Source organism: Protopterus annectens, chromosome 4.part0 (assembly GCF_019279795.1).
Source record: "Protopterus annectens isolate FY-2018-M chromosome 4.part0, PAN1.0, whole genome shotgun sequence".
In the NCBI taxonomy this organism is placed as follows: Eukaryota; Metazoa; Chordata; order Ceratodontiformes; family Protopteridae; genus Protopterus; species Protopterus annectens.
This window is the reverse complement of record NC_056733.1, coordinates 906,740,785-906,766,030: the sequence shown is the minus strand read 5'-3', so window position 1 is coordinate 906,766,030 and position 25,246 is coordinate 906,740,785. Positions and strand designations below refer to the sequence as shown.

At 37.5% G+C, this 25,246-nt stretch overlaps 1 protein-coding gene across 1 annotated transcript in view; it reads right to left on the bottom strand.

Annotated features, from left to right (window-relative positions):
• LOC122799664 (melanotransferrin-like) overlaps positions 1-25,246 on the bottom strand; it is a 560,015-nt gene that overhangs the window by 418,173 nt on the left and 116,596 nt on the right. Inside the window, exon 4 of the mRNA XM_044068867.1 lies at positions 10,148-10,324. Within this exon, the coding sequence (XP_043924802.1) occupies positions 10,148-10,324 (177 nt within the window). The remainder of the gene's footprint in view (positions 1-10,147; positions 10,325-25,246) is intronic.

The following is a 25,246-nucleotide window of genomic DNA, read 5'->3' as shown; positions in this document are numbered from 1 at the left end:
CTATTTTTAAACTCCACCTTAATTTTATTCAACTCCCTAGCTATATTTTCAGAATAAATTTCTATCCTCTCTAACTGCTCCTGAATAATCCTCTCTTTTCAACAGATAGGTGAGAAAGTGTCAGTGTCTCATTTTTATTTCATTATCCTGTGTTTTTATTTTAGCTGTTGTTGGCACATGTTCTGAAATAGTTATTGGGTGAGTATTAAGACCTTCAATTAAAGGCACATGTTCCTGTGAAATACAAATTCTGTCTAGCCTCCCCAGTTTTTATATCATGGGAATAATATGTAAATTCACTCTGGACTCCTATTACTGAATTCTCATCTTCCATGCCAAATATGTTCATACAGTTCTTCAAACATCTACCCTCCTTTGTTATATTTTTCCCTTCTGGGCCCCCCAGACACGTTTTCACTGCTGCAAAATCAAATTCCAGTCCCCACCTATAAGTAATATCCCTTGCTGAAAACTAATTATTTCTCCCAGAATTTTCTTAAGCTCCATTATAGCAGTTTTAGGTGGAATGTAAATACATGCCAGTGTAATCCTCCTCACTTGCCAGTATCCCCTTAGTACTACAAATCTGCCATTATTATCTTTTTTTATCTTCTTCTATCACTACTGGAGCTGCTCTTGCAATTAATATAAATACTCCTCTTTTCCTTTGTCCCAGGTTTTCCATTGAATAAGCATCATGAAAACCTTTCTTTATCAAATTCACATGCTCAGTTCTTTCTAAGTGTGTCTCCTGTAACATAGCTATTTGCACTCTACATATTTTAATATAGTTCACTACTCTTTGTTGTTTATATTTATCTGTAAGACCATTCACATTTAAAGACATTAAAGAAAACATCATTGTATTAAAATGTTATTCCTCCTACATTTTATGTATAACATATTTTTTTGTTAAATGTCTACTTCCAGCTTTTGTGTTACATGCATACACTGTTTGGCAGGTTGAACTTTTATACAATTATTTCTTGTCATATCCATTTGAGCCTATATCACATCTTATAAAACTTTTTGCTTTATTGAAAGTCCTCAAACAAATAAACAAACAAACCCCCAATATCCCCTAAATTCTATTAACTTAATACTAATGCACAAAACTATGTACACCTTCAAATATTGAAGGTTTACCCTCCTAATAGGAACAAAAGTCTCAAACTGAGAGCCACACTCACAGACATGAGTTGACCTAAAATAAAGGTTATCCTGCTAGCACTCATGGAGCAGCCCATGCTTCTACAAACTGAGAGCCACACTCACAGACATGAGTTGACCTAAAATAAAGGTTATCCTGCTAGCACTCATGGAGCAGCCCATGCTTCTACTAAGTGCTGATTGGTTTTATCTTAGCTATATAGCTCTCCCGGCTGGGAAAGCCCATGCTTTCAGAGAACTTTATCTCTTAGCCAATTTCTCCTTTCTCCCCCCCCCCAGCCTATCAGTCTTCACGAGACTGTAGACAGTTTCTCATTATCAGATTGTTTCCATGGAAACATGAAGACCAGCTGCAGAATTGTTACTGAGCATACATGTATTTGTTAGAAAAAGCTTCATAATATTCAATGCTCCTATTCATTTACTTGCTTTCTCTTAAAACTTGTTACGAAATCAATCTATGGTCTTTAACCCGGTCATTGCCCCATGCAGGAATGAGATAAAGCACATTAATTTTTCTTTTATCATGCTTTTAGCCAGGGTTTTTTCACATTTCAGTGCCGACATTTCTTAAAACTGAGAAGAAAGAGAGAAGAAGGGTGAAAGAAAAGAAAAAAAACAGCAGTGCCTGTTTACAGTCCCCATTACACTTGCAAATAACTGAAAATAACTTAACATGTAAAGCAGACCGCATGCCATAAAACTGATACTATTTAAGGGGAAAAAATCTTTACTTACAGCTAACTTTTTCCCTCCTCTTCCCCTTTCCAAAGCACTTTTCTGAACATTAATGCATACTTCTCAACCTGGAAACATCAAAAACCTGGACAAAGGCCCATGAAAAATAGGTACAAATATGTACGCTGATTAACATAAACATTTGCATACACAATTAGGTAACCCCGCCCACACCAATGGGATTGTGGGATATCAACTTTCAAACACAAACTGAAGAACAGACAACCAAAATACGGCCCCAGCCCCCAGGACCCCTGTGATGTCTTCAGGGGTAGTTTTCTTAAATGAGTCAAAGCAGAGCAGTTCTCTAGATTACGGATGGAAGGGCAATGAAAATGTTTACAAATAGTGCTAGTGAAAAAAAGTTAAGATAATTTTGACTGTGTCTCACAAGATTGTATAACAAATTCCTTGTGATTTAAACTAAATGATTTTAGTTACAGTATGTGAATGCCAACATGCATACCCCCAAAACCTAATTAATGTGTTCTGACAAAACCTTGGCATAAATGGAATATGATTTAAAACAAGGAAAACACTCTGTTGAAATATAAAATTGGTGCAATATAGAAAGGAACCAATGATAAAGTTTTACTATCAGTTTGTTCTGTTGTAAGCATATTATTGACATAAGCTGCTGAATGAGTCAGGAGAGCTAAGAAAATTAAGATATCTCATAGGTCATTATCTTTCCTCATACAAAGTCTTAAAGATCTACAGCTTGTTTCCTATGAGATTAATAGGACTCTGTGGAATATAAATAATTGTTGTAATGTATTAATTCTGTTAGGTTTTAGTACTGATATGCATGCTGAAATAGAAAAGCTCTTGATGAAAAGGGGTTTTGATATAAATATCCTGAACTTCTCAATGGCACAAAAACATCAGATGGTTTCCAGAAGTCAGAGGCTTTCACATTACATGCTTACTGTGTTGGGATATCCCCTCTGACACTTTGTTTAGCGCAAGCATATTAAAGATTTTTTTCTGATTTAAAGTTGATTATTTGAAATGAATTTTATGGTATTGCTGGATTAAAGTGTCCTGTGTATCACAATGTCATGGAAACAATGAAAAATGGAGAGGAGGTGATTTTGGAAGAAAACATTTTGAGGTTGATTGAGAGGCTGTGGCCACACAGAAAATGGTGACGTTGATTATAAAATAATGACAGCACTAAATACAAATGATATTAGAACTATACAAGACGTTATTCTGCATGAATTAAAGGCATGCCTCTGGACTTTTAGTAGCAAAAGTGAGATAAATGGACGTATGCAAAGTTGTTTATGTGACTTTATAAAGTCAGCATTATAGACCAGAAGTCACTTGGAATCAAGAACACCTCCTAGTTGGATGAAAATATGATAAACCAAGAATAATTTAGTGCAGTCTGTAAAGTGGAACGAAAAGGAACATTTTATGCCAATTATGGCAATAGCTAAATGTGGACTAATTCTTTTAGATCACAATGTTTCTGAAGTCAGGGTGCAGCAGAGATAGCAATTTATTGATTTAATAATGTGTATAAAAGATTTGACGTACACACTAACCTTCCTAGTAGCTCTGAAAGTGTTGTACTAAGATGACACGCAGGTGTTCACTGCTGTCAAAACAATATCTAGGCTGATAAAACTATCTCATCAGACATATGATGAAGAAGAAGAAATAGCGCCTGCTTACATTTTCTAAGGAGTCAGATCCTTAAAGTCGGATATGAAATGCCTGCTAGAATGTAATCAATAGTAGACTGAAGTGACTGTGTGGCTAGGCGGACCCTGAATATATCTCCTGGATAATGAGATAAGGATACAAACAATGGATCTTTGGCATTGCTATTAAAACCAATGGGAAATATGATTATTAGCCTAGCAAATTGTTACGGGTTTGCACACGATTTATTCTTCAAACTCATAATTATTAGTCAATAAAGATGATGGCAAGTTCTGACATTACATGGGGAAATTATTGAGGAACATTAAACATGTTAATTATTACCTTTAATCAGGGTATAACTAGAGATGAATATGTAATTTATTTTCTCTATGTCATATAGTAACCAAAATCACATATATTTTATTTTTTGACTGCTGGTGATTTAATTTAATTACATCAGGAATAAATAATAAGAGAAACACCTAGGAAAATACAGATGTAGTTTTATTGAACTGTAAACTGCCATTAAGTAAGGTATAATTAGTGTTGTAAATACATTTTGCACTATATTTAGTGAATAAAGATATGCGGTTGATGCCCATAAATGGTTTTATTCATAGCTTCACAGGTTCTTAACAATCTTATTAACAGACTTATGACTAATAAGACTATTGTGATGCTCAACCACTTCACAAATAATGGTGAGAGGCTAACAGAGTCCCAGTTAAGTAGGCTTACTGCACATACCCCCAGCAAAAATTTACTATAATCCATCCAGTCATCTAGTCTGCTTTAAAACGTTGGTAGGGAAGTACTTTGCTTAATAGGTAGGGCATTCTATTCCAGAAATGGGGATCTGTTGAGTTACGTATCTGTCATGCCATTTGATGTTGATGTAGTAGCAGGTTTAGTCTCCAGAGTAAGTGTTTGGTTTACCGCTGATTCTGTTTAGGTAAGGAGTTGAACAATGCTGGGTCATCCATAGCATGGAAAGCTTGGCAGAAGACAATCCTCATGAGTCCCTGTAACACTGAGAATAGAGACATGCCTCTTTGTCTATCAGAGTAGCTAAGGGTATTGAGACCAGAGCTCTTTGTTGGAAAAGAAATGTTGATGTCTTTCAAGCTGATTTAGAGGCTTGTCAAGATACACACTAAAATGTTCATTACATTCAAGAATAAGTATAATAAGGTATGAATAAAGTGGGGCTATAACGTCTATGGACCCTGAGCAGATGCCATGAAAGAAAGCTGTAAAAGTGTAAAGATTTTCTAAGCACTGCAAGGATTTGGTGGTCATAGGAAAGTCTGTTATTAACATACATACCCAAGTCCCTGATGACTGTTTGAAATGACATTTAAGTAGAATGTTTATTTAAGGCTATTTTACAAGGCTATAGATGACGGAAAGGTGGTACACACAGCCTACCTAGACCTCGTTAAGGCCTTCGACACCATTCCCCATTCTGTTATTATAGACAAGCTCACCAGCCTGAACATAAACCCCTATGTCACAAGATGGGTTGCCAAATGGCTCACGGACAGAACCCACATAGTGAGAGTTGTGGGAGCTAGGTCTGACTCTAAACCAGTTATAAGTGGCATTCCCCAGTGCTCAGTCCTAGGACCCCTCCTGTTCGGCAAATACTTCTCAGAGGTACAGGCAAGCACAGGAGGACTATGGCTGACCACGTTCGCAGACGACTGCAAACTAGGGGCTATAATTGACTCTCCGGCTGACACAGACATCCTCCAAAAGGGTCTCACTGAGACGGATACCTGGTGTCAAAATCATGGCCTCTAGCTAAATGCCAAGAAGTGCATAGTCATCCCCTTTGGAAAAAACAAAGTACCCACAAACTACCACATAGGTGGTAGTCCCCAAAATATGGAAGACATAATAAGGGATCTGGGGACCCAAGTAGATAGTGATCTCACCTTTGATAATCACATTGCCAAAGTGATTAGAAAATCCTTCTACGTGGCCCACCTAATCACAAAAGGGTTCACATCCAGATCAAAAGAGGTCATTGTGCCCCTCTACTCATCACTCATCAGACCCATCATAGAGTACAACGCCCCATTTGGGATGTACCTTACAAGACACCTGCAAAGCTGGAAAGACCACAGAACTACCTCACCAAGAGGATCACTGGCCTCAAACAGATGCCCTATGCAGCTCGACTGAAGAAACTCCAGCTGTACTCGGTTGCATACTGCCTACTCAGGGGTGATCTCTGCCTGACATACAAGGGCATGTCCATCCCAGAATTGATGGACATGCTCCACGTAAAGAAAACCTTATCCCTTCGAGCCACATGCTCCAGGGATCTAAACCTCACCACAACGATAAACAGGACATGCTGGAGGGATAGATTCCTGTCCCAGAGACTTCCCATTCTTTGGAACAAGATTCCAATCTACATTAGGCAGAGCTCCTCGATAACACTCTTCAAAAGAAACCTTGACAAATGGATGGGAAACAGAAAGTTTACCCCAGGGATCACTTCAGTGGCTCTGCTGGACAGAGGCACAGGGAACTAATCTAAGGGGGTGGCGAAACCAACACATTCTGGCTAGGCTTATAAATGCCTTTGGGCAGATAGCCTAGTACCTACCTATATTTATATATATATATATATATATATATATATATATATAGTATGCAGTAGTGGATTTACCAACAGAAATTGGCCTGCATTCCATGGTGTGAAGGGTAAGCTGATTATTCAATCTTGTTGGGACTGATCCATCTGGTCAAAATATACCACAGTTAGAATGCATCAAGTATCCTGGGCTATGATCTGACCCATCTCTAAGTTATGATTATCACACATAGCAGAACTGGACTAAATTTAAGATAGCGTATAAGGTTAATAGCTATTAAACAACTGACGTTAAGTGATCGGTGAATAAAAACGTATTTACTGCATACTGTGATTTACCTAGATTTACTGTGTCACCTTGATTCTTTAATATTCAGAATACATTGCCTCATACACCATTCTGTTTTGCAGGTAAAAGAATCACTCTTACAATAGTCAAATCACTCTTACATTAGTGAAATAAATAGTCTGGTGCTACCTGCTGTAATACAAATAAATGTCTTTATCAGGGGGTAAGCACCCCAGCACCCTTCATGTGGGTTGGGTCTTTATCTGCCTACACCCTTAATTTATTATGGTTACTCTGAGTTAACTGGAAAATAGCAATAAAGCAAGCAAAACAGTACTTAATTTTTACCTATGATGTCATCATGACCTTGAAAAAAGAATAACAAAATGATATTGAGGAGGCCTGACCAGCCATAGCACTTAAGCATCAATATTGAGCAAAAGGCAAAAAGGAGCAAAATAACGTCCATAAATGGAAAGTGGATCAAAGTTACTCCAATTCGTAATGTATACAAGACTGTCAATAGAGTCCATCAACTCATAGCTCTGATTTCCCCTAAGATCTTCACAGCAAGCAAATCAGGTAACAGTCCTGTCCTCTTATCACAGGAAGTATGTGCTTGCTGCTGAACTTGTTACTGCATATGTTATTCTATATTGAATATGTACCCCCTGCCTCAGATCTACCTTATGAATCACTGACACACTCATGTACACTCACATACACACGCTCACACACACACACAGATATGCACACATATGCATGCACACCCATGAGCGTGCACGTATGCACATACACACATTAGCACGCACACGCACGCACGCACGCACACACACACACACACACACACACACACACACACACCTACTCTCATCGATCGCAAGCAGAAGATGCCTTGAATCTTAATTGATCAAGAGAAAACCTGCCTAAGGAAACAGAAGAACCTTGTCTTAAACTGTGGGTCTGGGAATGATAGGATATCAAAGTCCATAGAATGTTTAAATTAAAATCAGGTTAGACATTTTGAGAAAATGACATGATGGCAGATATAAATGTGCTTCTTTTTAAAATGTTCTTAGAACTAAAATAAGATGCAGAAGTGAATGTTTTTCACGTTTTTGTTTGTTATGAAGATGCGACTAAGTTGTCTTAGTATTTACACCAGGTCTAACACACACACACACACACACACACACACACACACACACACACACAGCGGACCTGGTGCTTGTAATTGTAAAAGAAAGAAACTGCTCAATGCTCACTCTCAGCACCATTCAAGCCCACACCAAATGCAGTACCCAGTGCTTGTAAACAGTCGCAGAAGATGCTACCATTCAAGCTTGTAAAAGAAACCACTAACCACTAAATCTCAGAACCATTTGAGCTAGTTTTATTTGTCCTTACCTGGAGCAGCTGGGAAAGCAAGGCTCGCACGCACGCTATGTTTTACTGCTGATGGTTGGCCAGAAGAAAGTACATTGAATCCCTCGAACCAAGGCAATTCCGACAGACTGGTACGCTGTTCACAGAGCTGATGTCATTGTGCACACCTCTGCATGTGATGACGTCAGCCCAAAAAAAGCTGGGAAAAAAAAGCCAGGAAATTTGGAAATTAAGGGGTGCCACTTAGGAATCATGGCACCCCATTATTTGGACCTCAAAACCAGTAAAAACCAAGAAATCTGGTAGGGTTGAGAGGTGTGCATTAAGGACATGAAGTACGACATATGCTTTAGAGTCCCTCAAAACAACAAATTCTGAAAAAGTCCAATATTTCCAGATTTTCTTGTTCTGTCATATTTCACAAATATAATTGTTGCATTGTAGTCCCATATTAAGGTACTGGTTTTATTACTGTTCATCTCTGAAATCCTGTCTCTGCTTCATTTCCAATGTACTCTCGATTCTTCTAGTCAACTCTCATGCTCCCTTCCTTTTTTCCAACATTTTCCGTTGAAAATTTTAAAAAGGTTTCACGGGTACAAGCCCTCTGTGGTCTTTATTACCAGAAGAACAAGAAGCAGAATCTCCTTCTGTTTCACAGTTTACTTTTTGGTGGGCAAACTTTTGTATTGTCTCCTTAGCATGTACTTCATCAAAACATGATTTTGTCCCTCCAAGGAAGAATACCTTGAAGACAGCTGGGTACAGCAGTGTGCATCTCACACCTGCATCTTGGCATTCCCTGAATAGTGAAATGAATTTGCTCCTCTTCTGTCTGGTGGACAATGAATAATCATTCTCCACAAATCTGTTGTCTCTCACCATTAGTGCTTTGTCCTTTTGCCACAGTTTTGTCACAATCAACTCCTTCTGCTAATAGGATTGCATCTTTACTATTAAAGATCTAGGTTGCTTTCTTACATTCAGGTTTGGAGCATACACACAATGTGCCCTTTCAACTAATAACTCCTGCTGTGGAATACTAGTCTATTTGCTTATTTGTGCTTTCATAAAATTAATGCACTTTGTTCCTTCCAGCTTCTCTGGTGTAGCTGAAAATCTCAAATTTTCCCTACATGCTCTGTCCTCTTATTATATTATTTTTTGAAACCTCTCTTCCTGAGCAGTCTCATATTCAGCCAGCTTTTTCTTCATTCCGACCTCTGATTTTTGCAGCTTTATCATCTCATCTGAATATCTGTTTAAAGCTTCTTCCACTTTTCCAGCCTTTTGTTTTTGTGTTGATATACTCTATCAGTGTTTTGTTTATTTTAACCAGGTCTATATGCAGTTGTATTATATCTTTCTGTAGGTTAGTGGAAGTCACGTCTGGAGGTTGCATTGCTTTTTTGCTGAACAGCTGCAGAACTTTCCCCAGTCAGTGTTTCTTCATCCCTTTTTGTAGCTGATTTTTTCCAGGTCTTCCATATTTCTTTATTCCTGTCATCCAGGCATTGCACTTACTAGCCAGTTACTAAAATTTACCCATAAACACAAGTCTACTGGTCTTCTCTGCTCATTTTCTGTTTTCACAGTGGGAGAACTAGAAATAAGCTGTTACTCAATGTGTAGCCATCTTGGAAGTCCCCTTCAATTTTTTTTAATTATTGTCCAGAACATCTCCTCTGGTTGATAAAAGTATGCCTGACCAATATATAAAATTACATGGACTAAAAACATTTTTACTGCTTGCATCCTACTGACCATATCCATAAACAAGAGCTTCCAGTTTCTCATTTTGAACAGAAGCCTTTTTAATCCATCACCCTAAATACTTCATGTTATTGTGCCCCCATAAATATAGGTATTACCGAACCAATTAGCGTGTGGGTAAATAATTTATGGCTATAGCCTTTATTTTATCTCCATTCATTTTATATCCTGAAAACATTTAAAACTGTCTCAAAATGTTCACCAACACTGAGATGTCATTTTTTAGTATTTATCAGCTACAAATTAATATCATCTGCAAATAAAGGCAACTTTTCTTGATTACCATAGCAGTTATTGCATTTATTATACCTGCGAGGCATTCAAAAGTTGTTATCTTACCCTTTCCTTTCTTTTTATTTATTTTATTTATTTTTTTTTTTACAGAGCTCCTTACTCTGGAAACGTGAGGATATCCGGTCTGTAACAGCATGAGAAGAACACCTGTTTTAACTTCAAAAATCATCTTCTATCTCGTAATACCCTGCCTCATAGAAGCATGACGTTTTTGAATGGACTGGAGCTTGGCTTACCTTCATTTAAAGACTGGTCCTCTTTCCAGGGAAGGTAATTTCTAAAGAGGAGAAAACCGAGAGGAAGATTCCACCCTGCTGTTCGACGAACACCACCATGGCAACTGCGGAGTCCTTTTAGCTTTCTGATATTGATGGTCTTGTCCTTAACAGCTGCAACAGCAAAGATACAGGCACCTGCAAAAATACAGACAAATGGAACAAGTGTGTGCATGTAAACAGGTGTTAAAGTACAAGTAGCTTTCAAGGTTCACTCAGCATATGCATATGCCAATATAAGTATCCTTCATAAATATTGGGAAAATCGAACTGCAAAACATTCATCTCACAAAACTGAAACTCAAAATATCTAAAAAAAAAAAACTTTTTTGCATGGTACAAGCTCCCTCCTACACCCCAAACCACCTGCTACTCACATATGCCAATTTCAAAATCACACCAAAGTGGGAAAATGGCAAATTCCCATGCCACTCTAAACTGCAACTGCACACAAAGTCAGGTCAGCATTCTACAATCATATGCTAGCATTACAAATGTTTGTTGGGAATGTCCAATGAAATGCCTGGTTCCTGCCAATATATACTTGGGGCTTTTACAAGCCTAGCCATAGGATTACCCTGGCATTGTGCCACCCGACATTAGTTCCCAGTGTCTCTGCCAAGTAGAGCCAGTGGAGTTATCCCCGGGGTGAATTTTCTGTTTACCATCCACTCATCAAGATTTCTCTTGAAGAGGGTCAGCGAGGTGCTCTGCTTGACATGTATGGGAAGTCTGTTCCATAGCATGCATAGTCTCTGGGTTATGAACCTGTTCCTCCAGCATGTTCTGTTGATTGTGGTAATGAGGTTGAGGTCTCTGGAGCATGTGGTGTAGAGGGATTTGGATTTCTTTAGATGTAGCATTTCTAACAGAGCTAGGTCAGACATGGCTTTGTAAGTCAAGTAGAGATCGGCTCTAAGTAGGCAATATGAGAAAGAGAATAGTTGAAGTTTTTTGAGTCTGTCCATATAGGACAAGTGTTTAAGGCCTAGGATCCTCTTTGTGAAGTACTTTTGTGGCCTCTCCAGTTGTTGCAGGTGTCTAGTGAGGTACATGCCAAATGGGGCCTTGTACTCAATTATTGGCCTAATGAGGGAAGAGTAGAGGGAGACAATGACCTCTTTCTTCTAGTAATGAGATGTGCCACATAGAAGGACTTTCTGACCACACACACACACACACACACACACACACACACACACATATATATATATATATATATATATATATATATATATATATATATAAATGTTGAAAGAGAAAGCTACATTCTACTTGCTCTGGGCCTGTTTTGATATCTGACCTGAAGACAATAACAAAATCTGTATCAGATTAAAGCTGAAGAGTTATAAAAAATGTAGAGTCGATGTGATACAATAATAAATAAGTATAACATTAAATAAAATGGAGAGAAAACTCTAACATCATCTGAGAGAAAGTAAGAGGAAACTAACTTGCTATGAAAGTAAGTAGGAAAATCAGGGAAGAGACACAAAAAGAGAAATGATTGTAAAGTGAAAGGAGACGACGGCTGAAGCTTGCATGGTCAGTGCAGCTACAAAGACACTACACACTAAATGTGCAACACTTTCTACAATGGAGGCCATGAAACAAAATGCCACAGTCTAATCTACATTATAGCTGCTGTAAAAGGAGTGGTCCAAACAAGTGGGCAATTAAACGTAAAGGCGCTATACTGTGGTGGTCGATGGAGCAGAAGAGGAATATATGAGATCGATTCCAAAAATGACCAGTAATAAACATACAAGGGAGGCATTATGATGGATGAAGAAATATGTAAGGGAGAAGTTATTCTGATCTGATCAGCAAGTCAGATAAAGACATCTGGAATGGGTAAATGCAATAGAGAAATAAGCCTGCATTATCAGCTACAGTGAAAGCCCTGCTTGCGGTAAGAAATTATTTATATCCATAAAGGATCCCTGTTTATTCAGACACATTATTCTGGAAGATGTTCGGTAAGAGCAATGCTGACAGATGTCAGAAAAACTGCAAACGCACAAGTATGTACATGTGAGAACAAAAAGTACCTCATGTTTAAATGAGTGATTCCTCTCACGATAATTGGCCTAGCCAGTCAAAACAGTAAACAAAACCACAATGCTAAACCAGTTATAATGATTTCTGTAATAAGTAAGTGTAGGAATGTTCTAGGCTCCTTATGGTGCTAATCATAAGCTGTCTCCCAGTACTGATCCAATCCAATACCTGGTCTGTCCTACATGTCCAGGTATTAGGTCTGTACAGGGGTCCAGGGAAGTAAATAGTGTGGGAAAAAATAGCCAGGGAATTGTTATGGCTAGGCTTATATAGGCCCTAGGGCCCATAGCCTAGTATCAACCAATAAACCTATGAACCTATGTACCCCACCTGGACCCGGGGGGGGGGAGCTGCCACTAGTACAGGAAGTAGAAACCTGCCAGGTGGAACAGAAATGATACTGAGATAACCTCGGTATAATGTTGTCTTTGACCACCACAAGGATCCTTCTTGTATGCACCTACCATCTCCATCACATGCATGTGAGCATGCCCTTAAGGCCTTTATATACACACTACACCTGCACTACCATGTGAGTGCTGTACGTGCTTTGGATCTTTTGTCAGAACTTCATCTCCTGGCCTCCATGAGGAGGCAGCTCCACAGTGAAGTCCTTCTTTTTCTCCCTCCCCAGATGGAACAGCCAGAATCAGCCAGTAATGACTACATCACTTGGTTAGGTCCCATGAGCCTTTGGATTCCTAGTCACCTCCAAGTCAGTGACATCACATTGAAGGCCCCCATCTCTCTACATTAGATTGCCAGCTAATGAAGAGAGACACGATGCAAAAATGAAACAGCATCAAATGTATCACTTATTTATCTATTGACATGTGTTTAACAGGAAAATCTGACTGAGTAGAAACCCATTTCAGCAGATGCCTGGGAGAGAAAAACTCCACAATGTACTACAAAACATTTTGAATAATAATTTTACAGTCTATAAAAGTAATAAAAAAATACAGTTTAAATAATTCTATCAAATTAGACATAACATGAAAACATTGGTTAAGAATAGATACAAGTTATATGACAATGATTTAACAGGTAGAGAAATTTTAGCCAGTTTATAGAGAAATTAAAGGTAAGTTAATACAATACAAACAGGAACTGCAATATGAAGCAAGAGAAAAACAGGCTTATGGTATACTTAGAAAGAAAACCAGGGGAGTGAGTGTGAGACGAGTAAGGAAATGAGTGAAGAAGGGAGAGTAAGGAGACGTAAGGTATTTGTCCACATTTTGGAATATCGTTTATCCTGGTGTTGAGCAAGAACAGAGCCAGCTTTGGCTAGGAAGTCTTTCCAAATGATTTTGAAGGACAGGAGGGAGGGAGCATCCCTCCTCTAATCCCTCCCACCAGTCTACGGCACCAGACATTTTTATTCACATCTTGTGGATAAATAACTATAAAAAGATTTACACTCTAAAGACAAAGCACTTCTCCTTTCCAGTCAGTCTTTTAGCAGAATTTTGATTTTAAAAAGTGAATTTAGGAAGAATGGCAGTGCTGACAAGCCGTACTGAGATGTAAAACTCCAGCTCCACTTTCGCTTAGCTTTAACACCATATAAACTACAATGACTTTTTTTTTGCTTTATACTACATTCAGTCGGTATGATTCTTGACTTTCTTCCCAATTTCTGTGCAGTTTCATCGAGTCATAGAACATAAAGAGGTGCTTTGACATGTGACAGAGCATCTTCATTCAGAAGATTACTCCCTGAGACTGAATATCTAAACCAAAGAATACCATGTATCTCAATATCGTCTTTCTTCTGAGGTATGACAATCTTAGAGTTAGCACATATAAGTTGAGGTAATGTGTTATGACCAGTTACAAAAATGCGTCATAAACACATATGTAATTGTGCCACATATTTTCATGAAAGCATATTGTTTGTAATATTACAGTTTACTGCACGTACAAAAACTGATAACATAAGCAGAAAGCGCAGTTGTGTGAAGCGAGCATCAGTGGTGCAGAAAAATAAAACATTACTATGGCCCAGATGACCCCAGTTTGCTCAACAACTCAGGTGCTTGACAAAGCTGGCAGGGAGAATGGGCATGCTCATCCTGGGGGAGGAGGGGACTGAGCCACATGCAGCTGCAAACCTTCCGAGAAAGGGGTGGGACATGTAGCTTGGTGGGGCTTTGGTGTACCAAGCCACTGACTGGAGGTAGCCTTCACTGTATAGGGGAAGGTATAGTGGCACCTGCAGTAATGTAAGTCATGCATACCCCAATCTACCCTGGGGAGGGGTTAGGATAAATAGAATAGACCATACCCTCATACCCAGGATGCTGAGAAGTGCACAACTAACCCCAATGGCTGCTTAAATGACAGGCACTCCGAACAGCTTTTGCCCTTGTTGTTCAGCCAACTATCTTCATCATAAGGGAATGATTGAGCTCAAGCATGCTTAGTAGAGGCTTGATGTGTACCAGCATTAAGCTCTATGGCCATCTAGTAGTGCTGACTCCAAGAATTCTGGATCAAACACTCTGTCACCACCCCACAAATCCAGTTGTCTCTTAAAGGATTCTAAGTTCTTACTGTCTCTAATATGAAGTGGTGATTTATTTCATAATATCACTAATCTTTGAGTTAAGCTATAGTGACACAGTTGTGTCCTTATAACACCAAAATTAAACTTCATAACCTGATGTCTTTGTGTGTTAAACTACAGTTGTAAATCTTTATGTCCAAGATAGCTTGTAAATTAGGGTCATGAAAGACTTTACATGCAAATATTAATTTACCATGGATGTAACAGTGCAGGTAAATAAACTGAGATATTTGCATCTATTATTATAACTGTCATCTTTCTTAAGGAAAAATCCTCTGGGTGAATTTTCTTTGTACTCTCTAGATAAGTCAACTGACATGCATTGAATATACAAAAAATGTTAACGTACTCCAAGACGGGCCTAATATGTGCTTTACACTGTAATGTAAGAGACATCTCATTTCTTGTATCCCATGTGACATGTAGTTTTATTACTTACCAGCTGAGCATGTGTCTCAAAGAAAAGGTTAGTATTTGTGGTTATTCCCAGGTCTTTATATTGGATTACCTCCTTTGCCCTGCATCTTTAAGAGTAGGTCAGTGTGACTGTAAACCATAACATTTGGGTTCACTCATCAATAGAGATAAAATGATCAAATCATTTTTTTCTGCTGCTGTTCAGTTTCCATACAAAGTCCAGTGCTGTCCTCATGGTGATGTACATACCAGTGCTTGGAGGCACAAAGTTCCCATATAACTCTCACTGGAATGCACTCTCATCAGTTCTTCAAGGGAACAGACATCTGCACGGTAAGTCCTTGTGGGTGACAAATTATCCAAACCAAAGTTTAAGATAATTCATACAAAACTTAAAGTTCATCACTTAAAATGATTTCTAGAGAAGGTTGTCGTCACAGTCAAACATAGAATAAGAACATATAAAATGAGGAGGCACATTGTTTACAATATTTATAGTTATTCAAATTGAGTAGATACAACTGAGTTCTCGTTTAAACTTTTATGGCAAGTTAATGCTTCTGTCAGCAGATGGGACAGAATTCCATGAAGCAGATACGGAAATGGAAACAGTCTGTCCTGTTACAGTATTTACCTGCAAATTGGGGTACATGCAGCAAGAATAATTCTGAGAATGCAAAAATAAGTGTGGGAGTATACAAGACATGGGAAGCTATATTACATGAGAACAAAAGCAAAAGAGGTTGGAGAAAAATCTGACAAATTTGGTAAGGAAAGGCAGGCAGCTCTGGTAAGTACACAGCAGTGCTGACCCTCCCTTGGAGAGTGCAAAGTAAATGTGTCCACTCTATTACATGTAACAGTAACCTTGACTAAGTCTCTCTCTAGATAAAATATTAAGATCACCTTGCCTTAAGTTAGTAATCTGGTGAATGTCACTCTGGTTTCAATAAGTCTGGCAGTCATGGACAGTGAACCCTCAAGCTGGTGTGCTGATTTTTTATGCATCTTTTGACAATTTTACTTAAGATGTCTAAGAAAGTGACAGAATTGTCATAAAAATGATGCAATTGACTTAATGAAAACTATTGCAGCCTTGTATAAGGATGGCTACGAAACTTGTAGAATTGGCTAAACAATTATCTGTGCTAAGGAGAATGGCGCTAGATTTCTAACGGGGTACATACCACCAGAATGAATCTGTAGCCACTAAAACCATGAACAGCAAGCAAAAATCCACTATCATTGAAAAATAAACAAAAGCAAAATAGAAAGCGTGCTTTTTTATGGAGACAAGTCCACCTCCTTCACACCCCACGGGGGAGAGCTTCACCCCCTTAATTAAACATATTAACTCCACCTTTACAAAGCTGTGGAGAATAAGTAAAGATCAACAAGGTGAAAGTCGCTGTTGCTCCATCTCTTTAGCATTTTGCTTCACAAAACAGTAACATCCACATTCAGTTGCAGTTCAGAAAACAACAAAAATCCCTCACATTCAAACCATAAAAAGTAATGCACGTCAACTTCCAAGATGGCTGCACAGTGATCAATAGTTTGACTTCAGCTCTCCCAGTGTGAAAAAAGAAACTAAGAGACAGGAGTTAATAATTCTGCCAGCTTTAGTAAATTCCAGTTACTGGATAGTACGTACACTGCCTAGATGCAAGCAAAGAAGAAACTTAGAGACCCTGAAAAAATCATCTAGTAAAGGTGAATAGAAATCATTGACTGGTAAGAATCTTGCATCTGTTCAGCAAAAAGCAGTTCAAGCTCCTGCTTTGGTTCAAGAGATGTCTTCCAGTAATTTAGAGGAAATAATATATCAAAATTGCTCAGAACTGATTAAAATAAATTAAACATTACAGGAGAACATCAACTCAAATAACAAAAGGCTGGATAATGGAAGAAGCTATTAAACAGCTATTCAGATGAACTGATAAAACCTCAAAATCAGAGGTCAAAATTAAGAAAAGGCTGGCTGAGTATGAGACTGCTCAAGAAGAGCTGTTTCATAAAATTGTCAAGTTAGAGGACACACCACATAGAGAAAACATGAGATTTTCTGCTCTACCAGAGAAAATGGAAGGAACAAACTGTATAAATTTTACGAAAGCACAAATAAATAACCGGACTGGTATTCCACAGCAGGATTTGTTAACTGAGAGGACACATCATGTGTATGTTCCACACCTGGTCATGAGAAAGCAGCCAAGACCTGTATTACTAAAGATGCAATCATACCAGCAGAAAGAGCTGATCCTGACAAAACTGTGGCAGAAGGACAACACATTAGTACAGTGCTGTGGAAGATGATTATTCACTGTCCACCATGAAGAAGCAAAGCATATTTATCTCAGCAATCAGGTTTGAGAATCAAGCTGCTGTATCCAGCTGTCTTCAAAATATTCTTTCCTGGAGGATCAAAGTCATTTTTGATGTAGAACTGGCTAAGGAAGAAACACAAAGTTTGTCCAACAAAAAATGAGTCAGCAAGAAGAAGGGGACTCTGCTTATCATTCTTCTGATAGTAAGGTTCATAGAAAGACTTTGCCAGTGAAACCTTTCCTAATGTTCCAGAGGAAAAGGCTTAAGAGACAGGAAAAAAGCACAGGAGTTGACTGGAAGAATTGGGAGTACCTTGGAATGGAACCAAAGTCTGGGGTTTGACGATGGAGATGAACAGGAATAAGATCAACAACACTGAAATTAGTGAATAAATGTGAGACTATTAAGCATCATCCACATTTATGAAGCATGGCTTTACAAGAAAAAGAGTCTGAGAAAGACTTGACTTTTGTTGACTTTGTTAAACACATGGGGGGACTTAAAGGCATATACCCCACTTTATGTCATTAATGTTTGGAAGGACACTAAAAGGAAGGGCGGTAACTGTAAGTAAAACAATCTTTGCTCTTAATATTTGTAATAAAACATTTCATGATATAAATTGTATGTTATACAGTAAAGCATGCTCAGTGATTGTCATGTGTGATAAAGATACTAAAGTAGATAAGTGTTTTTTTTCCTTTTTAGTTTTAGGAAATATAGGCAGTACAATGTAAAAAGAGAAAAAAGGATGGACAAAAGCATCTTTAAGTTAATATACAGTAATCTTGAGCTTTTGGGTGGGGGATAGGGTGTAAAAATGCACTGATTATAATATGTAGAGATGAGATTTTTTTTCCTACTTTTGTATAGGTGAATGTCAGGATTATACCCTTGGCTTAATCTAATAACATTTTTGTGTGTGTAAGCATGTGGGCTTTAAAAATAAGACAACACTGCAAATGTAATAAAGTTTTCCTTTAGCAAAAAAATCTTCAGTGTGAGTTGGGAAGTCTGCAGCTGAAGGTAACTGTACAGTCTGTTCTTATGTTTCCATGGAGATAAGCTGACTACAGGTGCAGGCAATAAATCTCAAGAGTTCTGGGCATTGTTTGCTGAGGGAATCATACAATTAAAAGGTACAAGACCAAGCAGCTTAGTAAAAAAATCAAGTATGAAATTATTTTAAGCAAATAAGAGCAGCTTTCCTGGTACCTAAATACTTCAATGTATTTGCTAGAACAGCATATAATTTAGTTTTATTTAAAGAATGGCAGTGCACTTTTGCTTAAGGCGAAATGTTAATGTTTTCTGAAGGCATGTAAGCTGTTTTTCACATCTGGAAGGGGAATGAAGATAGGACAAGCACAGGCAACAATTAGTGTAAGCAGGAGTAGAGACTATAACATGCACTATATTAGGTTAGGTAATGCCTGTGGGTGCAGCTGTCAGTTTGGGATAATTTTTCCTATTAGCAGGTTAAACTTTTTTTTTTTACTTGAAGATTAACATAGTTCTGTGTGTTTGTTTTAAGTTAATAGGTAATGGAGGTGTTCTTGGGTGGGTTTGTTTGTTTGTATTCAGAGTTTTCAGTAAAATGTGAAATAATTTCAAATGAAGGAGACAAGAAATAACTGTATAAAAGATCAGCATACCACATATTAGTGGATGAATGTAACACACGAGCTGGAAATAGACATTTAAAAAAGCTGTCATATATAATATGTGGGAATAATAACTTCTTATCATAATGGCTACAATATCCATATTATTTTGGAATATGAATGGTCTCACAAGTACACTATTTTAAAAAAAAAAGAATACTGAATTTGATTAAGGAATGCAAAGTGCAAATAGCAATGCTACAGGAGACACATTTGGAAAGAAGTAAACATGTGAATTTGATAAAGAAAGGAGTTCAGGATGGATACTTAGCAGACTACCTGGGACAAAGGAAATGGGGAGTAATTGAACTAATTACTAGAGGAGCTCTAATAGCAATAGCAGAGGTAAAAATGAGTTAATAATGGTAGACTTGTGCTAGTAAGGAACTATTGGCAAGGGAGAAGGATTACATTGGTAATTCAGCAACACAGCAGATAGCACACTCACCTTTGGTGCAGAAGGCTATGGGTTCTATTCCCACACCAGGTAGAGCAGTTACTGGTACTGCAATGCAGCATAGGAGGGTGGCTGCACTCCTGATTGTGTCATCATTCAGATGAGATCTTATACTTAAGTCCCATCTGCTTGAGTTGATGGCAACTCCAATGGATGTAAAAAAAAATCCAATGGCACCTACCAAATAGAATAAGGGAAGTTCCCCAGTGTCATGGGCAAATTTCCCTTAAAATAAATACAACCTCAGGTCTCCCCTGGAAAGAAGCTACAAGGCTATTAAACAAACCTGGTCACAAAGGATAAATAAATAAAGTAAACACTTATATACCACCAAAAACTGCTGTTATGGAGCTTAAGATAATTTTGGGAGAAATAATTAGCTTTCAGCAGGGAATATTACTTATAGGTGGGGACTGGAATTTGATGTGCAGCAGTGAGAATATATCCGGGGACCTTGAAGGGAAAATGTAGCAAAAGAGGGTAGATTTCTGAAGAAATTCATGAAAATAAATGGCATGGAAGATGTGAATTCAGTAGTAGGAACTCAGACAGAATTTGCATATTAATCCCCAAGGCACAATAAATGGGCTAGATTGGATAGAAATTATATTTACAGGAACATGTGCATTTAATTGAAAGCTTCAACACACGTCCAGGTAATGAAGTAAAAAATGAGACTGGCATTTGATTGCTTCCCTGTTAAAAATAGAGGAATTTAAGAAATGGGTACTGGAAATTATTCAAGAGTTATTAGGGAAAATAGAAATTTCTTCAGAAGGGACAGCTAGTGAGTGAAATAAAATGAAAATAGGTTTAAAAATATGGCAGAAATAAAAGAGAAACACATTATGGTTAAGAAGTAATAGGAATAATTTGGTGGGGGGGGGTTGGAAAGGTTTAACTCATTCCCTACAACGGACATCATTTGAATTTGTACTCTTAACTCCTAGTGGGCATGCCCTGAGCCTTTTAAATAAATGAAGTCATTACCTCACAGTTCAAACACTAAACAAATGTTCATATCCCTAGAACCATAAGTGTTACTAAGAAACTGTAAATGGCAAACTGTTTTGTGCAAAGTAGTATTTACAGTGGTTGCGTTCATTTAATTCTAGGTCTTAAACTGAATTATTTAAGCCATGATAAATATGAATTATGTAATCCTGCATAAACAGTTTATGATATCTTAGTAACCATTCAAGCAACACACACACACACACACTGTCAGCAGCATTTTTTCATACAGACATGAGCTTTCATATGAGGCTAAGCAGTTCTGTCTCTGTCACTTGATTATTGAGATATTTAGAGAATTATGAACATTACTGTAATTCAAATAAATTGTATACAAATAATATTCAATATCCTTTTATCTGCACTAGACAGAGGTCAAATATCAATACAGCTGTGTCTGTCATTATGTAAGCCTTAAGATGAAATCTTTTGACACCTTGTATGAAACATGGTTATGGAATTATTAATGCAAGTATGAGCAAGCGATATTTGACACCTAAAGGAATTAGTAGGATGTAACTGCAGAAATGCCTGGTGGCGTCACAATGTTGTAATGAGTTAAAGTACTGCAGAATAAGAGGAATCTCACAGAACAAGAACAGGAACAACTGCATAGTGCTAAAGGAAATACAGGGGAGTATTCTATAATATGCATGAATTTAGAAAGATTGTTGTTAAGCAGTTGTTTTTCATGGCAACTCCACCACAAAAGTTTTAGCACAACAACTTAGACAACAGAAAGTAGAAAAGTTGTAAATGATAAACCGGCTCAGCTCCTCAGACACTGCAAAGTTTAATAGACCAAGAGAACGAAAAAACACATAATATTCCTGTACATGTAAACAAATAACTTAGCGCTTTCACCCACATACATAGTCAGGCATCATCAGAGTAAAAGAGTCCTTCATCTTTGTTGCATTTAAAGCTATTAGTTACAGACACACCCCTCTAAGCAACCAACCCCAAGCAAACAGCAATTTGTAAATTAAAGTCATAGTAAAACATTACTCCTATGCTTGTTTGAAAGCACAGTTACTTATAACTAGAAAAAATGTTGTTCAACTTAAAACACGAACATTTTAAAAAATCTACATGTTAAACATGTTTGTATAAAAGTAGTAAATAAAAATAATAAATAAAAAATCATAATGTAATGCTTAACATTCTTCAAACAAATGTAGATTTGTACTTTAAAATACTAGAAACTGAAATGTGATCACTAATGCCTGGAGGTCTAGATGCATCCAGCCTCAACTGCCAGATGCACTCCTTCATCTCAAGTAAAACTTTTAAGTCACCTCCTTTGTCATTAAATGGAATTCTGTCTATAACAAAAAGCAGAAATCTCTTAAAATTAGGGCAACTCAGACTGTGTATATACAAGGCATTGTTAGTTCTTTTGTTCCTGATATCTCTTAAGCGTTCCAGGATTCTGAGCCTTAATTTTCTTGTTGTTTTCCCAACATAGAAAGTAGAACAGCTCAAACATGTAGCAATGTACGCTACCATCTTAGTATTACAGTTACAGTATCCAGGACACCTGATAGTTTTATAGAAGCCTTGAACTGCTACATAAGGGCCATTATTAATAAACTTACATGTACTGCAAACTCTGCATTTACTCATTTTGGAGCTCCTATATGTCTCAATATTAGGTTCAGCTTCCATCAATTCATTAAGGTTCCTACCCCTACTATATGTAAAAGTTGGGGTGTTTCCTAATATACTTATAGTATCACTATCAAAAGAACTTTGCCACGTATCCTTAATAATTCTAATAATTTGTCCTGCCTGTCCATTGTATGGTAAAATCATAGCCTGTTTTTTGTGTAGTGCATGGGACTCTAAAGCCAACTCATTCCCCTCCTGAAATTCCTTCGTTAAGTCCCCATGCAAAATAGGTTTAAAGGATGTAATTCTCTTAGTTTCTATTTCTTTTCTAACTCTGGACAAAGTTTCTTGTGGATAACCCTTTCTGTAAACATAGCAGTCAAGCTGGTCAGCTCAATGTTTAGCCGTTCATCCTCACTAATCAGCCTGGATAGTCTGACCATTTGACCTTTGACCAAGTTCTTCTTGATATAGTGGGGATGACAACTCTAGAAATGCAAGAAACTGTTAGAATAAGTTTTCTTGCGATATATACTCAAATTTAGGCTAACATCATTTCTTTCACAGAGAATTGTAAACCTGATATTTTTATTGTGTTTTCCATTCCTTTGCTTTTCTCTTTATTTAAAGTCATGCCTATTTTTTTAACAATCAAGTAAATAAAATATAACTTCTATCATCCATTCTCTATTTTTAATACTTATGATAATATCATATGCATATGACATCATAACTGGAATTTCAACATCTGTATGAATTACATATTTTGCCTTCTTCATTCTGTGATTAACTTAGCTGATTATGCATTCATAACTAAAGCAAATAATATACTGCTCATAGGACACCCTTGTCTTACTGCATTACTCATGTTAAGTTCTTTATTTAACCAACCATACACTAAAACTCTTACTTTATTATTACTGTACATGTTATATATACTTGCTTAATTTTAATGCTAATATTATAAATTTCCAATATTTCCCACAACATAGCATGTTGTATTGAGTCAAATGCTTTATTAATATCACCTACCATAAGTTGTATATATTTTCTCCTTTTTGCAATATCATCCACTATTTCTTTTACTATCATTAATGGCTCTTGACATCCTTTTCCTTTTATACCATATACACTTTCTTCCACTATATATTGCATCTTTATCTCTTTGTTGTAGACCCCTACCCCACAGTACGGCCACTTGTATGCTAGCCACCTACTAAGCCCTTTTTTACTCGGGTGCTTCCCCCAATCTCGTGGAAACCAGATTGCAATATAAAGTCCCTTAAGGAAGAATTGCCTGGATGGACACTACTCCTGCATACTTGTTTCAAACAGCTAACTTTAGTGTCCTACTAAGCCCTTTTTTACTCAGGTGCTTCCCCCAACCTTGTGGAAACCACTTTGCAATATAAAGTCCCTTAAGGAAGAATTGCCTGGATGGACACTACTCCTGCACACTTGTTTCAAACAGCTAACTTTAGTGTGTAGGTGTTTTTATTTGTTGTATACCTCATAACAGACTATTCAGTGTTTAACTGTATGCTAGCCTTTCACCGCGGCGTGCACACCAGCTGGCTACTACCGCCATACTTTTAAACCCCGCTCTCATCTTTTACATTGTAAAGCAACTGTATTTCCTTGGAAACACCACTAGGTGGTAGTATAAGCCCTTACAATCCCAACCAATTCCCCATATTTTACCCTAACAGCTCTCGAGCTCTCAGACATTTGTCCTTTAATTTTGCCTGTCAACTGGTTGTAAATGAAATGAAAAAAATCTACCCATTTGGGAGCAATGGGAACATGACCGTAAAAAACGTTTCCCTAATCCGTTTTCTACTGTGGGTAAGAAACTTCCTTTGCCATCAAATGCTGAACATAAATCATTATTTGAAAGTTTAGAAAAGAAAATGTGGAAGGAAACATCTACGTTTTTTAATATTTGTGGACTGCAAAGATACATTGATACAGAAACCACTCCAAGAGGTTTAAGGGTGTACAAAGATCCTACAACACCCTTTGATTTAACTATAGAAACTGATGTTTCCTTTCACAAACGATGGGTTGCCGCAGCGCATAATTGTGTCACAGAATGGCTCCACATTTTGGTGGAGCGGGATCAACTTAAACAAACTGAACTGTGTACAGACATAAAGAAAATTTGTCAAGATATCTCAAAATGTGTTCCTGTTTCCACCTTAAATGATTTTTTAGTTCAAACTCAAGACAAATTAAAAGAGTTTGAACTTAATTTGATAGAACGCAAGAAAGGGAAACTCGTCAGGGACCTGCGTGATTACGAGATGAACAAGGCTTTCATCTCGAGAGCCTATCGAAACAAGGAACGTAAACAAGTGAGATTCCAAGCTGACTTTAGCCATCAACGTCATCCAAACTCGTCAGCTTCTGCTTCTGAAGGGGGATTTACCTCGGGAGAAGAAGAATTTGAAGATTCAGAATTTCCCGGTTTACCGACCGCTCAGCAACCAGCAGGTTTTCGACAGACTTTTCGCAATGATATATTCCAATCATCTAGAAACCCACAAGGACAAAAACGCCAACGGGAATTTGCCCAATATACAGCGCATGAACAAAATGGACGGGGTGGCCATAAGAGAGGCAAATGGTAACCCTGTTTATAATTATCACAGTGACTATGTTGTTAATTTATCTAAATATTCATTTAATAATAAGGAAATCTCAGTTTTAAATCTTGGTTTAAAATTCATCCCCACGGTGATACCAGGGTTACATGATTTGAAAACTGATGTATATAAATTTGGTAGAAAACTTCATCTCAAACATTTTTTTAGTCAAAATGTTAGTCAGGTTCAGGATAATTCAGATAACAGTTCTAGTGTATCGTCAGACAGCTTCTTTTCATGTACATCTGATGAGCCAGTTAATGCCTACTTTAAGTTAGATACTGAGAAAAT